Genomic DNA, 14,846 nt, shown 5'->3' on the forward strand with positions numbered 1-14,846 from the left:
CTAGTCACTAACTGGCACTAAGACTCCTCTGGATTCAGACGTTCTGAGCAGTGGGTCTGTGTAATCATCTCTTTTTGCTTCAAGCCACCATGTTGTCATCTCCCCTTTCCCCTGTTTGGTCAAGAAAAATGAGAGAGTGAATGAGAAAGAGAAGAGAGTCATATTTCGCAAAGCATGTGTCCCTTTGAATTTTAAATAAAGCCATTAGTGTTTGATGGAGGGCAGAGAGCAGCAGCTGAGGCCATCTCTTAGCAAGACATCACAAGTGTCAGCCGCCCTCTCCTTTGGGACTGAGAAGTAAACCCCTCCCCCATAATAACACTGGCACCACCCCAAAAGAGGTCTTCGGTTACAATGTGAATAGAAGCCAGTATAACTGAATGATGGTTCCTTGAAAACAAAGCAAATACCAGACACACCCAGTTTCTTTTCATCTGGGGGGGAACTTTCATGTTATCTTTTCAAATCTCAGCCTCATAAATCCTTACCTCCGTGACAACACACAGAAGTTAGAAATAGCATTATATGCAGCAACGCTTCTTATCCTAGTGAAGTTTAATTTGAGAGATGTGTGTGTACACTCAGTTGCACATGCACCAAGCTAAAACTGCAGCACTCTGATGCAGTGGTCCTGCAACAGCTCCTGCTCTCATGAAGGTTCACATGTTCAGTCTCTGTTGAAACTATTTTAGAAAGGTGTTGATTCAACTTCATGGTCTTTTTGGAGGCTGCTGTTTGTGGTGCCTACCCTGATTGATATAAATGGAGTGGACAAAATAATAGAAATACCTGTCAGCATTAAGGGTTCAATGTCCAGCCTTCCTTCATAATAAAAATAAAAGCAATACAACAGCTACAGGAAGCTCAATATGTTGTGTAGATGGTTCTGTGTTTGTCGCTGAGCAGCACACATAATATCTCAATATTATTCAACACAGGTCATACATATGACACACACACACACACACACACACACACACAAACACACACGTAATGTTACCTTCACATCAAGTGTTCCTCTGCATGTCAGAATGTAACCTTTTAGCATGTGAAGCAGGTCAGCTGTGGCACCACTCACCTGGATCTTCAGAGCTATGGACATAATTATTAAGAACCAGTTTTATTGTTTTCAACTTTATAAATCAATATAGTTTGTGTTACACATTGTGCTGTTCAGCCAATTGGAAACATTACAATTAGAACCAAATTGCAGCAGTTATTATACAACTGATCTATTAAAATGGATGTGTGTTGGAAAGTGTTTTGTGAAATATGGGATTTATGGTTATCTATCCATACAATTTACAGTATTACATTTAGTGTCATCACTAGATATTCATACACATTTAATACAATATAGTGGCTACTTTGTATCTATGTACCTCATATTTTATGGTGGGAAATCATATGCCGTACAAAAAATGTAGTTTGACTTGACTATCGCATATACATAATACATACAACTACCAAGTACCATGAGTTCTGGAAGGCATGTCTATAATTATGTAAGACAAACTGCACAGGCATAATATGCAAATGTTTTAGCATATTTGACATGACCATGTTTTTCACATGGTGACATAAATGCATGGTTGCAAATTGTGAAAGGCAAAAAGCATACTTTACTTTGTGCACAAACCTTACACAATTAAGTTGGATTTTCCTCAAAAAGCTCTTCAGGTTAAGTTTTAGCTCGTATTATAACGTTAAGACTTTTGTTTTTTACTTTTTACTGATCCTACAGTCACTCAGTACTTTTCCATTATCCCACTAGTTTAATGCAGAGGATCACATTATCCAACCCGTGCTGGTGAGCTAACAGAGACAATCGTGTTTGACATGATAGCAGCAGGCCAAAGGCCACCGGCCTGAACTGCTATTGCAGCCAGTTGCAGCAACACTGCAGACACATTCTTGAATCAATGTGGGACAATATTAAGAGAGCATGCAGAGGTCACGTAGCACAGTTGTTCAGCACAGACAGTAAAATCTAAAAGGGAAATCAACATGATATTTATTTCTCTGGGACAACCCGTGGCAAGTTGAGACATTAATCGGATCAAAAGCAGTGTATCTAAGCCATACCTTCACTTGTTGATTCCATGCGTGATGCTGTGTTGACAGTGTCCCCAAACAAGCAGTAGCGCGGCATTTTGGTGCCAACCACACCGGCCACAACAGGTCCTGGCAGAAGAAAAAAACAGCAGTCACTGTAACTGCAACTCTTTGGGTGGATAATATTGAATATATGCATTGCTGAAGCGTGATAATGCATGTCAAATTATTTAAAGGGGGAATACCTTGAATCTTAGAGTTACTTTTATTCACATGTACGTAAATGTAAATATGAAGCAGTCAAATTAATAATTGTAAAATAAACAACCCCAAAAAAAACTAAAGGAAAAATGGCAGGGCTACGAGCATACAGAATAATGTTAAATAGTATTACTGAAATATAATAATGGAAATGTATTATATTGGGTTGTATGGACTTGAGGCCACTGCTACACATGAGATACGTGATAATACTCTCATCAATTCTCTTTTTGAAGCAAGCCATATCTTATTTTATCTATCTTACAATAGCTATAATTGATGTTGTCTTACATCAGAGGGTGGATGGGTCAGAGTTGAGGTGTGAAGTAATACACCTTTTTTAAGTTAAAAATGTGTATAACAATTCAAGCAGCATTTACATGTAATGTTATTAACAGTTAGCTTCTCAAATATGTAAACGTTGTCTAAGGTTACTCTCATATTCTGCCACCTGACCTTGAACCATTGTCAAACTGGTAATGTGTCTTTCAAAAGCAATAAGTAATCTTAACCTCTGGGAAAGGAAAGCACAGGTTGGATAAGCTGATGCCGGATACAGGTGAGATGTCCACAGTACCTGAGTGGATGCCAGCGCGTATCTTCAGCTGTGTGTTGGGTTTATGAGGGATCTTGAAAGAGTGGCAGACACTGACCAGATCAAGAGCCATGCTGGCTATCTCCCCGGCATGATTGATGCCATTTTCTTGAGGGACCCCTGACACTACCATGTCTGGAAGATAAGGCAGTATTCCATGTCAAGAAACAATACAGGAAGAGGAAGAGAGAGAGATGACTGATACAATGTCAAAACACACATTCAGACACTCTTTAGACAGTAGATCAGTTGTTGTTTTTTTGCCTTTCAAATCATAAATTTTAGTTGTTTGTCTGCCTTTCACAAATGTTTGTCCTTATTTTCAAGCTGAGAGCATTTATAATATACATAATATATGTATATATATATTAAATATAATATATATGTATATATATATATATATATATATATATATATATATATATATATATATGTGTGTTAATATTATGCATGTATGTGTATAGTAATGACAGTTCCTTATCAAAAGGATTTATCACTTTTTGTGAGTAGCTCACAATCTGTTTATTGTCTGTACTTACAAGCATCACCAATTGTCTCGACTTTGTAGACGTCATAATTGTCAATGATGTCATCAAAGGTGGTGTAGAGCTGGTTGAGGAAGTCCACCACCTCGTAGGGAGTGCTGGCACCAGACAGCTGAGTAAAGCCCACGATATCGCTGTCACAGAGGAGTAAGACAAGGTTAGTTATCTCCAGTTCTACATGTATATAACAAAACAATGTGCATGCCAATGTATATGACAATGTAGAATATAAAATCAATCTAAATAGATAACTTTCAACGAAACATGTTTAAATTACACACCAGAGAATCTACAATTTAACAAACGTCTATAAACAAATATGAGAACCTAACACAAACCTGAAGTAGAGGGTGGCGTTGGCGAAGCTCTGAGCCGCTGTTGTTCGACCTTGACGAAGGTCATCAGCCACCGGTTTTGGTAACATACCTGCACAGGAATTTCCCCACTTTAAAAAAATCAGCCCTAATATAGTCTTTGGGACAATGACAATGGGTAGGTGATGAAGGTTCTGCTTCTGCACCACTAGATGTCAGTGAGCACTTTCCAAATTTGAAAAACTAAACAGGAACAACTTTGCCTTAAGGGACTTTATATATGCTGCATTTCTGCATGCATATGTTGAAGATAGCTAGTCAGGATGCCTCCTGGACGCCTCCCATTAGAGGTTTTCCAGGCACGTCCAACTGGTAGGAGACCCCGGGGAAGACCGAGGACACGCTAGAGGGATTATATCTCCCGGCTGGCCTTGGAACGCCTCGGGATCCCCCAGAATGAGCTGGAAAGTGTTGCGGGTGAGAGAGAAGCCTGTGTCGGCCTGCTGAACGTGCTGCCACCGCGACCCGACCCCGGATAAGCGGCTGATAATGGATGGATGGATGGATGTTGAAGATAATGAATGTATGTGTGCACATTTCAGTTAACTGTTCATCACCCTTTACATAAGGAACTACAACTATAGTCCTGCTTGTACTATATAGTGTAATCTTAGCAAAGTCACAAAAACTAATTATTTAAAGCTACACTTGGTCAATATTGGGATTATTTTTGGGATCATTGGAGCCTTGCAACTCTTTCCAATCACTCCACATTGTTATCCTGATTTACTGTACAACAGCTGATCAGTTTTCTGCTTCTCTTGAAGAAGGTCCTGTGTTCTCTCAGCGACTATGGCCTCCAGGTGTTTGCTGTAATTCTCCATCTGCAATAAAACAAACTCTATGTGTGTCTTAAATTCAAAACAATCCAGATGGCACAAATTACATTTACATTTTTTTCAATAGCATTTCTCTTTGAAGTCCTACTGTTAATCCAAATAATGTCACATTATATTGAGGCCTTTACACGTTATTCCAATTTATTTTACCATATTTCAGTGGGTTATTACCAGGTTCATCATCATGTCAACAGGGCTGACTTTGTGTGGGTTCATTTTATCCAGCATCTTCTTCACCTGCTCAAACGTGGGCCTCATTGTGGCATTATGACTCCAGCACTTCTTAATAAGCTGTTCAGGTGTTCAAGAGAAGAGAGCAAAACCTCATTGTCACAGGCCTGTAACATATCATGTCAATATAACATTACTAAGTTGTTCTAGTTATTCAAGAGTCAATTCAACAAGAGCCATCAGTACAAACACAACATTATTCCATTTACAGTTCAAGCAACATCTGCACATGAGACAGACCTCACAGTAATCTGCTTGAATGGGACAGTCAGTATCTGCCTTCCCTGCTTTGACTTCAGGCAGAAGGGGGCGCCACATAATATCCTTCCTGACTCCCTCAACCTGGTCCTGTTAGAGAAATCTGCTGGTTACAAAACTAAGATCAAAAAGAAGCTGAAGGTTGTAATCTACAGAGAAAACCCTCATGCTCACTGAAATGAGGTTGGTGCGAGTTGCAATCTCAACCAGGATCATGGAATAGCTGAGGAGAGGAGGGAAAAGTAGAAAAGGATATTATGGATATTACTTTCTGTGTATTTTCCTGTGCAAAGATTCAACACTTTTCATGTGAAGATGCTTGCCTGTCCAACATAATTACATTTCCACATCTTTGATTTAACTGTAAATATTAATTCTTGATCGAAAATGTACTGCTTTAACTACAATTAACTGTGTGTACTGCGACACTCAAACTCACCTGTAGACATCTGCTGCTGGCGTCATATTGGAGCTGTTTCCCAGCAGGACTTCTGGTGCACAGTATATACGATTTACATCGCCACAATTGAAGCCATTACTGACGGAATCAAAGTCCTCCCTTCTGTAGGCTGTGAGCCCATAATCTGCCCCCAAATACAGAAAAATTTAGAGTACAGTTACGCAGAATATTGTTTTTCACTTTGACATGATAACAACATTGATGCTGGTGTAGGACGTGCTAAGTAGTGCAATGATAAGGAGATGATTTGTTTCATAGAGTTATTTAAACTGTGTATGTTGAGAGACATCAAAGATGTGTGATTGCTAACAAGGACCAATGTGCTTCGACGCTGCAGACTAAAGTTGTGTTTTTTTGTGTTACCTGAGATTTTGCACACCCAGCGGTCATCAATAACACAGTTTCTGGAGTGAAGTCTACCATGAAACATCCTGTGCTGGTGGAGGTACGACATCCCGCGAGTGACGTCAGTGGCAAAGGAAAGTCTGCATGGGGAAAGAAATTATATGAATAACAATAATACATTTGATTTAAATAGCAGTTTTCAATATACTCAAAGACACTTTACAATCATCATTACATCATCATTAAAGAGCTATACAATAAAAACATAGAACACACAATCACACCTTAAAATCCGTTCTGAAAAGGTGGGTTTTGATTTGAGATTTGAGTAAAGAAAGATCAGTGCAGTGAAACACTCTAGATGTTACTGTGTATATGCATTTTTCATTGTGATATATTGGGGAAATTATATTTAAGTCTTTCTTTCTGTGATTGTTAAACTGTGGTGTGAAATGTTGAGTCTTGAGTGTTGAATGTTGAGTAATATATCATTATTAGGCTACTGTTGGATAAATGTAAAAGAAGGATGTAGGAGGTGGAACTATTTTGTATTGGACTGCAACTAATGATTATCTTTAGTATGGATTAATCTGTTAATTATTTGATTGATTAAATGACTAAAATTTGGTGGAGTAGAAAATTTGTACTCGAGTACAGTGCTTGTAAAGCAAATAGTACTTAATCACATTTCACCACTACTATAATGCAAAATGGTAAACTTATAAAAATGAAGTGTTATGTTATATTTTCTCACCTGAAGCCCCAGTTGATGGGGACATCCTCATTCAGCAGGACATCTGACAGGCTTCCTTTGGGGCAGTGCTCTGTGATGATGCAAATGTAGGGGATCTCGATGGAACCACCAATGAACTTGCATAGATTGGGGTGATCCAGTTGCCTAGCCAATATGAACAATTACATAAAGATGAAGGAGTTTTGGAGACAAGATTTTATTATGTCATTAAAATATGTTTTTTCCTCACCTAACTTCCTTCACCTCCTTCCTTATGGTTTTAGAGAGGGCAAAATGTTTATTCTGGATGTGTTTCACTGCCACCGTCCTCCCGTCGCTGCAACAAGACCATCAGACAAGACCAAGTCAGACTAGAAATTCTCAGCAAAATAGATTATTATATATTTGAGACGTACAGAGGAAGCAGTCATAAAAGTTAGCATTTTGTCAACAACAGATCAAAGTAATCTAATGGACTTTGAAGGAATATATTATAATATGTTATTTCTTTGAATGGAAAGTGAACTGACAATTAATAAATGAAATTAAGAAAAAAGTACAATATCTATATTATTGTTTAACTTTATGAACTGTACATTGTATTTATTATATGACAATACTACATTAACACAGTTGTAATTACTGTGCCTTTATATTATTAATATATATGATATATATAAAATAATTGTATATAGTTGTACATTATATATAGTTCACACATCATGGCTGAATTGCACTTTACTGGGCTTCTTTTTCACAAATATTTGCACAATTCACTTTATCTGTTTTACTACCTGTCAGACTGTCTCTGTGCTGCTGTAACATGAGAATGTCCCTTCTGGGATCACTAACGTCTTATCTTATCACACATTAGACACAGCTCCGAAATAACTGTACAGCGCTGATCCATATGGTATAGTCCGTATTTTATTGATCCGTACAAAATGAGGCAGTGTGTCTAAAAATGTCATCCTTCTGAACATTCAACTTCTGTTTGTTGAATGTTTCTGATTAATGAGCATTTATATAAACTGTTTCTCACTAGATGCCTGGCTGGATGAAGGAAGTGCTGATTCTGGTGAACACGGTCATATCAGTTGTTTGACTGATGGTCGACATACTTTTGACGCGCTCCAGACTGATGGTGCTGCAGAGGCCTGTGCAGCCCACTTTACCTGCACACATCAGACAGGTAGAGACTCAGGGTCAGTATTAAAACTGTAATGTATAGAAATGGTTTATTGGAGGGCAAAATAACCTCCAGGCCTGACCCATTCTTACTTACATTAACATTTAATTTGAGGATGAAAATCCCACAATAAAAAAAATCACAAATATGTCAAACATATTCTTGTTGCTTTAAAGTAAAAAAAAAAAGTGATCCATTCTTGAAGCACATCTAAGTCTTAAATGAAAGTGAAAATCTAAAGCTTCCATGCAAGCAAAGTTTCATGTATACTTAAACAGTATCTTTTCACAACTACAGTGTGAGACTTTTTTACCAAATAGTATGCTCTTGTAGTTGATGATCCAGCTTTCATCCCAAAGCATCCTCTGTTTCTGGTACTGGAGCCACTGCAGGGAGGACATTAAGATTACAAACGTGTGTGTGTGTGTGTGTGTGTGTGTGTGTGTGTGTGTGTGTGTGTGTGTGTGTGTGTGTGTGTGTGTGTGCGTGTGTGCGTGTGTGTGTGTGTGTGTGTGTGTGTGTGTGTGCGTGTTGCACAGACTGACCACTATGGTTAGGATGAAGCCGCTGCTGAAGAGAGCAACTGGAAGCCCGATGGCCACTTTGATAGTGATGGACATCGGGCAGATGCCACAATCTGCAGGACAGTTCAGGCAGTTCTCCTCCAGCATGCAGACGTCATCCCCGCACACTGAAACACAATCACACATTTTATATTTGAGGTTTCCATCCACTGATTTCAGTAGCAGAGGATGTGCACAGGTTATTTACAAAACAACATTTGAAAAAGTACAAAAGTATGAGCATCAACACGTGCTTAAAATACCAAATGTAAAAGTGTTCATAATGGTTCTTTCAGAATAATGTATATTACATTATTGGATTGTAGTTATGGATTAGTATTATTGTAATTAAGTAGATTAATGTGGACATCACTTTACTGCTGCAGCTGGTAAAGATGGAGATCATTTATACTGCCGGTATCAATTATGTCATATTTTATCTTATCTTAACCTTTACTAATATATATTATAACGTATTTGTTACATTTTGTATTTATTTTGTCTGAATTTGCAAAGTAACTCAATATATCAGAAAGATGTAGGGAAAAATAGAAAGTACCTCAAAATGGTCTTTAAACAGTCGACTACTTAGATAAATGTTACTATCTACCACAGACTGAATAAGAATGTAATCCCGACAGAGGATCATGATGTTTTCAGAAAGGATCGAGATACATTGACCGATAAGTATTTGTGTAAAAGTTTATTAAGGTAACTCAGCTGATAGTGAAGCAGTTATTTTGACATTATGCCTGTTCTTACTGCAACACCACACACAACCACAACGTTTTCCCTGATGTGTCTGTACAAGCTCAGGACGTAAACAAGGGTGTGCTCTTACTCCCTTGGACTTGTATTGCTCAACACCCCAGAGATTGTTATTTGTCATTTTGCACAAATATAGTTTTACTGGATCACGATTGAGCCAGTGAGGCATCATTCAGCATATACTGTAGGATTCAGCATATCAACAAATAGATACTAAGCAGACTGACCTTGAGCACTGACAACAAGCACTTTGGACTCCAGTGCTGCGTGCATGTGTCCCATTTTGATATGAGCAATGACGGAGGTGACTCCCACATGGACCAACACCACCTATGTGAAAAAACACCGCCATAAAAATTGTACTGTGGAAGAGTTAGGTTGTATATTGGTAGGTATTAAAATAAGTCTAAGTCCCTAATATAATTTACATGTATTGTTTTATTAGGAAATTAAACAACACAATGATGGTTGACCATCCCTCACTAAATCAAATGAAATGCATGAAAAGCAGTTCTGAAAATGTTTCAGAGCTTTGTTATTATAGTTGAAAACAATGTGCATAGAAAACACTCTGTCACACACACTTTTAAACTGAACTTCACTATACTGTGACATAAAAAAGGATTCAAACAATCGTAAAACAACTAGAGCTGTTGATGGATGTGTGAACACTACCGTACAAATAATTGTTTAAAATAATATTCTGTCAGATTATACATTATTTAAATATATACTCCTTTAATTTCCTACTGAAAAGTAATTACAACCTGCTGCCATGTTATATACACAACAGACATCAGGCTTCACAAAGGATCTGCCACTTTGATCAAACACATGTCTTTTATGTTTTGCTATGGGTGCAAGATTAATTCCATCAGACAGCAAAGTTGAAATTGTGTTATAGTTAGTGAAAAATGCAGTTCAATGAAGTGAATTGCAAAAAGTAAAAGATGCTTTTTTTCCGCTGCACGATATACACACAAAACACATAAACAATATATATAACTAAATATGTGCAGGTATTAACAGGACAGGAGGCTCTAAGAAATACTTGAAATGTTCTCCAAACCTGAACGCTTGTTAAAAAATGTATCTATACCTTTTGTTTGTGTTGGCTTACCTTTGAAGTCCAGTCTTTCTGGGACATCTTTCCTGCCTTGGAGACCGTGTGAGTCACAATTTTACCATCGTCAGGAATCCACGGGCCACAGATTCCCCCTTGTTTCTGTGAAGAGACGACACAACAGTTTGTCAAGGTTTTATTCCAAAACTCGTCCTGTAGAGAGTTCATTCATGTGTTAGTAAGGACTGATATTTTAACTGTTATTTGGATTTAACAAGCTGTGTGCTTGCTAAAAGAGCGGGTGTCTCTGGTGCCCTGGGAACCTTTAAACCATTCAATTACATGCATATTTTTTTATTATTATCGCTATAATTATATGTCTTTTAGGCAAGTATTTTAGGCAGTGTTTGGGAAATCTTTAACATCTCAATTTATTCAACACAAAAATTGCAGCTTTACCAGATTTGGAAGTCAGGGGGCCGTGAAATAAAATCTAAAAGAGGCATCAAGACATAATATCTACGTTTGTGATGGAAACCAAGTCAGAGAGAGAAGCCCTGTAAAAGTAATCCTTTTACTGTGATGTCAGATGCATGAAAGTCTTGATGCAGCAATAAGAAATGTTAGTTTATTATATAAGAACAAGAAACATGGTGCCTTGTGTTTTAATATTTCCACCAAAGAATCATACACAGTATGTAAAAGGAAGAGATGCAATGAGCAGATACAGAGTATACAAGTTAAATTGTAATGCACTGGATTTTTTTTTCTTCAATGTTGCTTAAGGGAACATTGTGAGGAAATACAGGGGACAAGGGTTTGACAGAATGTTAAATGCTTAAATAAAAAGCACACAACATAATTAGATATCATGCAATATAATTGAGACTCCTGAGAAATACATGTCCATTTAATACTCAACATAAAATAACAGCTGTAGCATAATTCAAAACATGTTTGCTCTAGTTTTAAGAACCCACCATGAGGCCGAGAGGACACGAGTGGACGTTGGCGTGGTACACGCAGCAGTTCATTTCATTGGCGTTTTTCCAGTTTGTCGGGCACTCGTGTTCATGACAGAACCTCTTCGCCTCTGACGCATTACTAGATGAGAAGATGGGATGGTGACAACAGAGATGAACTAACACAAATAGATAGTGCTCCAATAAATACATAGTGCTCCAATAAATACATTTGAAAAACTCAACAGCAATGTCTCTTTCCATAAATCTTAATTCAGTTACTCAAGATAATCTACAACAGAAATATTTTCTTTAAACCATAGTTTTTTCATAAAACTGCTCACAAAAAGTGTGGATTATCTTGGTGAACAAGGTCATGATTTCTGGAAAGAGATATTGCTGCTGACTCTGAGCACCACAAGCCAAGTGTCACATAGTCCCATTATTAAGAGACTGCAGATATCTCTATGGCAAATATCTCCAAAACTAGGCAACTAACCCCGAAACAATCTCACTACAGGTAAGAGGAAATATTTGTATTTTTGATTTTGGTGAACTGCCCTTTTAAACGTGTAGCCTCAATTATGAAAAAATGCATTGAATTACACAGATGCAGTCATGAATAGTGTGTGTGTGTGTGTGTGTGTGTGTGTGTGTGTGTGTGTGTGTGTGTGTGTGTGTGTGTGTGTGTGTGTGTATTCAGGGCATGGCGGACGTTTAGGATGCCAGGTGTTTATGTAACACACTCACCTGAACTGGAAAATCTGGTTCTTGACTGCGTACTCGTAGAAGGAATCTGAGGCCGTCACCGTGTACGAGACATTGAACTCTTCCCCGTTGGTTACTTTCTCTGGAGGACGCTGCACCCAGGCCATTTCCAGACCTGTGACAACACACGTGCATATTCAACAAACACTGTCCATATGCATGTGAATACTAAAGGATACTGTGTGCTTTATTTGCACATCATTCTAATGAGCCCCACCTACACAGTCACTGTAATTAATTCTAGACGAATGCAGTAAATGTTTTCTCTTTCCTTCTCAGCCACAAGAGGAAAAGCATCTGATTTTACAGTAAATACTCACACATAAACCACCCAAAGCAAGATCAGTTGTTTCAATTGCAATGATCCACTCGAACAAACAGACATATAAATGCATAAAAACTCACCACCACAGCTTATCATGTTGAAATCATTTGGACCGTTGATCGGCCAACAGTCGTACTCAGTGTTGTCCAGATCATGCCAGCAATGTACTCCCTGCAGGCATAGACAGGACATTTTTGTTTATATAGTGGCATGTTTTGGTGTGTGTAAACCAATTTGAAAAGCTTAATGTGTGTTAAGTGTTTTATCAGTGAATCAGTACTCTTTAAATGAGTATGATAATTCATTAAATACACAACTCAGCTCTGCAAAGCGTTGTTGGTTTTGAGCCAAAAGGATAAAAAGCAAAAATCAAACAGCAGCTGACATCACAAGCAAAAGCACTATGGAGAATAAATGTAAGAAAGAATCACAGTATTATCTTTCGTTCATGATTGATTACAGAATATTCTATAATCGAGGAAATCAGCCCCACAAAAAGCTGGTGAGTGACCCAGCAGTACACAGAAACGCCACATGCCCACAGCAACAAGTGTTTCTGACAAGACAACAAAAGCTAGCCGGGTACCCGAGCAGTAAAGGAAAATGTGAACAACACACACTCCGTTTACACAGTATCCCTGCATCTTTTTTAAATAGTCAAAAGAAAAATGTATAACCCTGCCCTTATTTCACATCAATTGTGCAGTCCATCAACTGGTTAACGACTGCAGCTCTTTGTCCACATTTCTTCTCTGGAATTAAATCTGTTGCCGGCTTATATTTTCTAAATCCATGTGAGAACTTACCAGCAGGAAGCACAGGTAAAGAGATGCCACTGTCCGTAGAGCCATGAGAAGGTTTTCTGTTGTGGCTGGACCCACTCTGAACTGACTGAGTGAATGACCAAATCTGTGTGTGTGTGTGTGTGTGTGTGTGTGTGTGTGTGTGTGTGTGTGTGTGTGTGTGTGTGTGTGTGTGTGTGTGTGTGTGTGTGTGTGTGTGTGTGTGTGTGTGTGTGCAGACACCACACAACCGATTGAAGTACCCTTCTCTAAATGTATTTTTTATTATTCCTGAGGCCCACCCAGTCCCTTGTCCCTAATTGCCCAATCAGCAGAAGAGGTTCTCCAATCACAGTTGATCATATAATCGTTCACAAGATGCTTCAGCTCACCTTCACTGTCCTACAGATCAGAATCCCCGAGAGGTTTCTGATGCACCTGAACTCACCACAACGGGCATTGTTTCTACTTTTTAAGTCTTCTGCATGATCTGACGCCATTTATACTGTCTTAAATTAGTGGCATTTACTTTTTTACATTTTACTTGACATTTCATTTGAACATTCAACCCTGGCCAACATGGTTGTAGGTGCTTTAATGTTAAAACACTTTATATTTTAGGCATTCGATTACAATGCACAGGAAGGGTTTGATTGTCTTCCTTGAGGTGGTGTTAACAGGAAGAATTAGGTGACCTCATTCAGACCAGTCACCTTTTGGTTGGGTAACTTTTTCAATACCGCCAATAAGTGTTCATACCAATACTAAAATGATGCTTAAATCATACTTTGAGGAATTACACCCATGTTTTAATTCAAATAGTATTTTATTTAACAGATAAAGTGACACTTCTTAAATTACATTACATTACATTTAGCTGACGTAGACACAGCAACAGGGAGCAATTCAAATGTCCTTCCAGAGCTTTCAGCCACATTTCACAGTCATTCCTGAGATTTTTGTCAGCTGTTATCACATGATGTAAGTATTTATGGGGTTTGTTCAATGTTGTCTTCACACAAGCAGCCACAACAAAACTTTACCTTAAAAAAATCATATTTAGGATTTAAATCCGGAACTATCAGATCAAAAAATAAGTACTCAACGAATGCGTAATCTGGTAAGTGAGAGGCAAATTGTAAACGCATTGGGTGACAGTACAATGCTGTCCGTTTATAATTGAGATATCATACAATGATGAAGCACTTTCAATCAATATCTTAACATTGTCCTTTCTTTTCTGAAGTGAAACTATTTGGTGTCATTTATCAGGTAGAATGGTGTGTCATTGTGTTCAGCAGAAACTGAGCTGGAACACTGCCGTAGAAGGCAATTCTGTAAATTATACATGAATTAACTTCCAACATGGCCTTTAAGAGTCCTCGCATATACAACACAAGGGATATTTATTTAGCAGCATACCCTGTGTACTGATGAGAATTTTCCTTCTCTGCCTACATCTGTTTGCACTGAGATTAGGACCAAACCAAAAGACAACATTTCTGAACATCTGTGAGATTTAATTGGCTTTTCAAGAATGCATAATTACAGCACAGCTGTAGAAAAAGGCCTGCCACACCACACAAGTTTACTGTTCATGTTTTTGGGCAGGCAGCAGTAACAACAGGTCTGCAGGGGGCTCTACTGAGAACACACTGTACACGCTACAATACAACATGTTCTTAATGGGAATGACAATACTTTAATCAAATTAAAGCTCCACCCAAAAC

General features: G+C 38.2%; 1 protein-coding gene across 1 annotated transcript; it reads right to left on the reverse strand.

Moving 5' to 3' along the window:
• On the reverse strand, positions 1–13,185 carry LOC306738855 (atrial natriuretic peptide receptor 2-like; the record flags this gene model as incomplete). Its single annotated transcript, XM_079220777.1, has 21 exons — positions 1–111; positions 1,001–1,092; positions 2,086–2,184; positions 2,894–3,046; positions 3,451–3,590; positions 3,795–3,882; positions 4,561–4,654; positions 4,841–4,960; positions 5,333–5,381; positions 5,598–5,742; positions 5,982–6,103; positions 6,718–6,861; positions 6,947–7,033; positions 7,739–7,871; positions 8,427–8,576; positions 9,444–9,546; positions 10,337–10,441; positions 11,260–11,383; positions 11,992–12,124; positions 12,415–12,505; positions 13,141–13,185. 21 exons carry the CDS (start codon positions 13,183–13,185, stop codon positions 1–3), a joined length of 2,328 nt encoding a protein of 775 aa, XP_079076903.1.
• Positions 13,186–14,846: the final 1,661 nt, after the last annotated feature.

Source organism: Taurulus bubalis, assembly GCF_910589615.1.
Source record: "Taurulus bubalis genome assembly, chromosome: 7".
In the NCBI taxonomy this organism is placed as follows: domain Eukaryota; kingdom Metazoa; phylum Chordata; class Actinopteri; order Perciformes; family Cottidae; genus Taurulus; species Taurulus bubalis.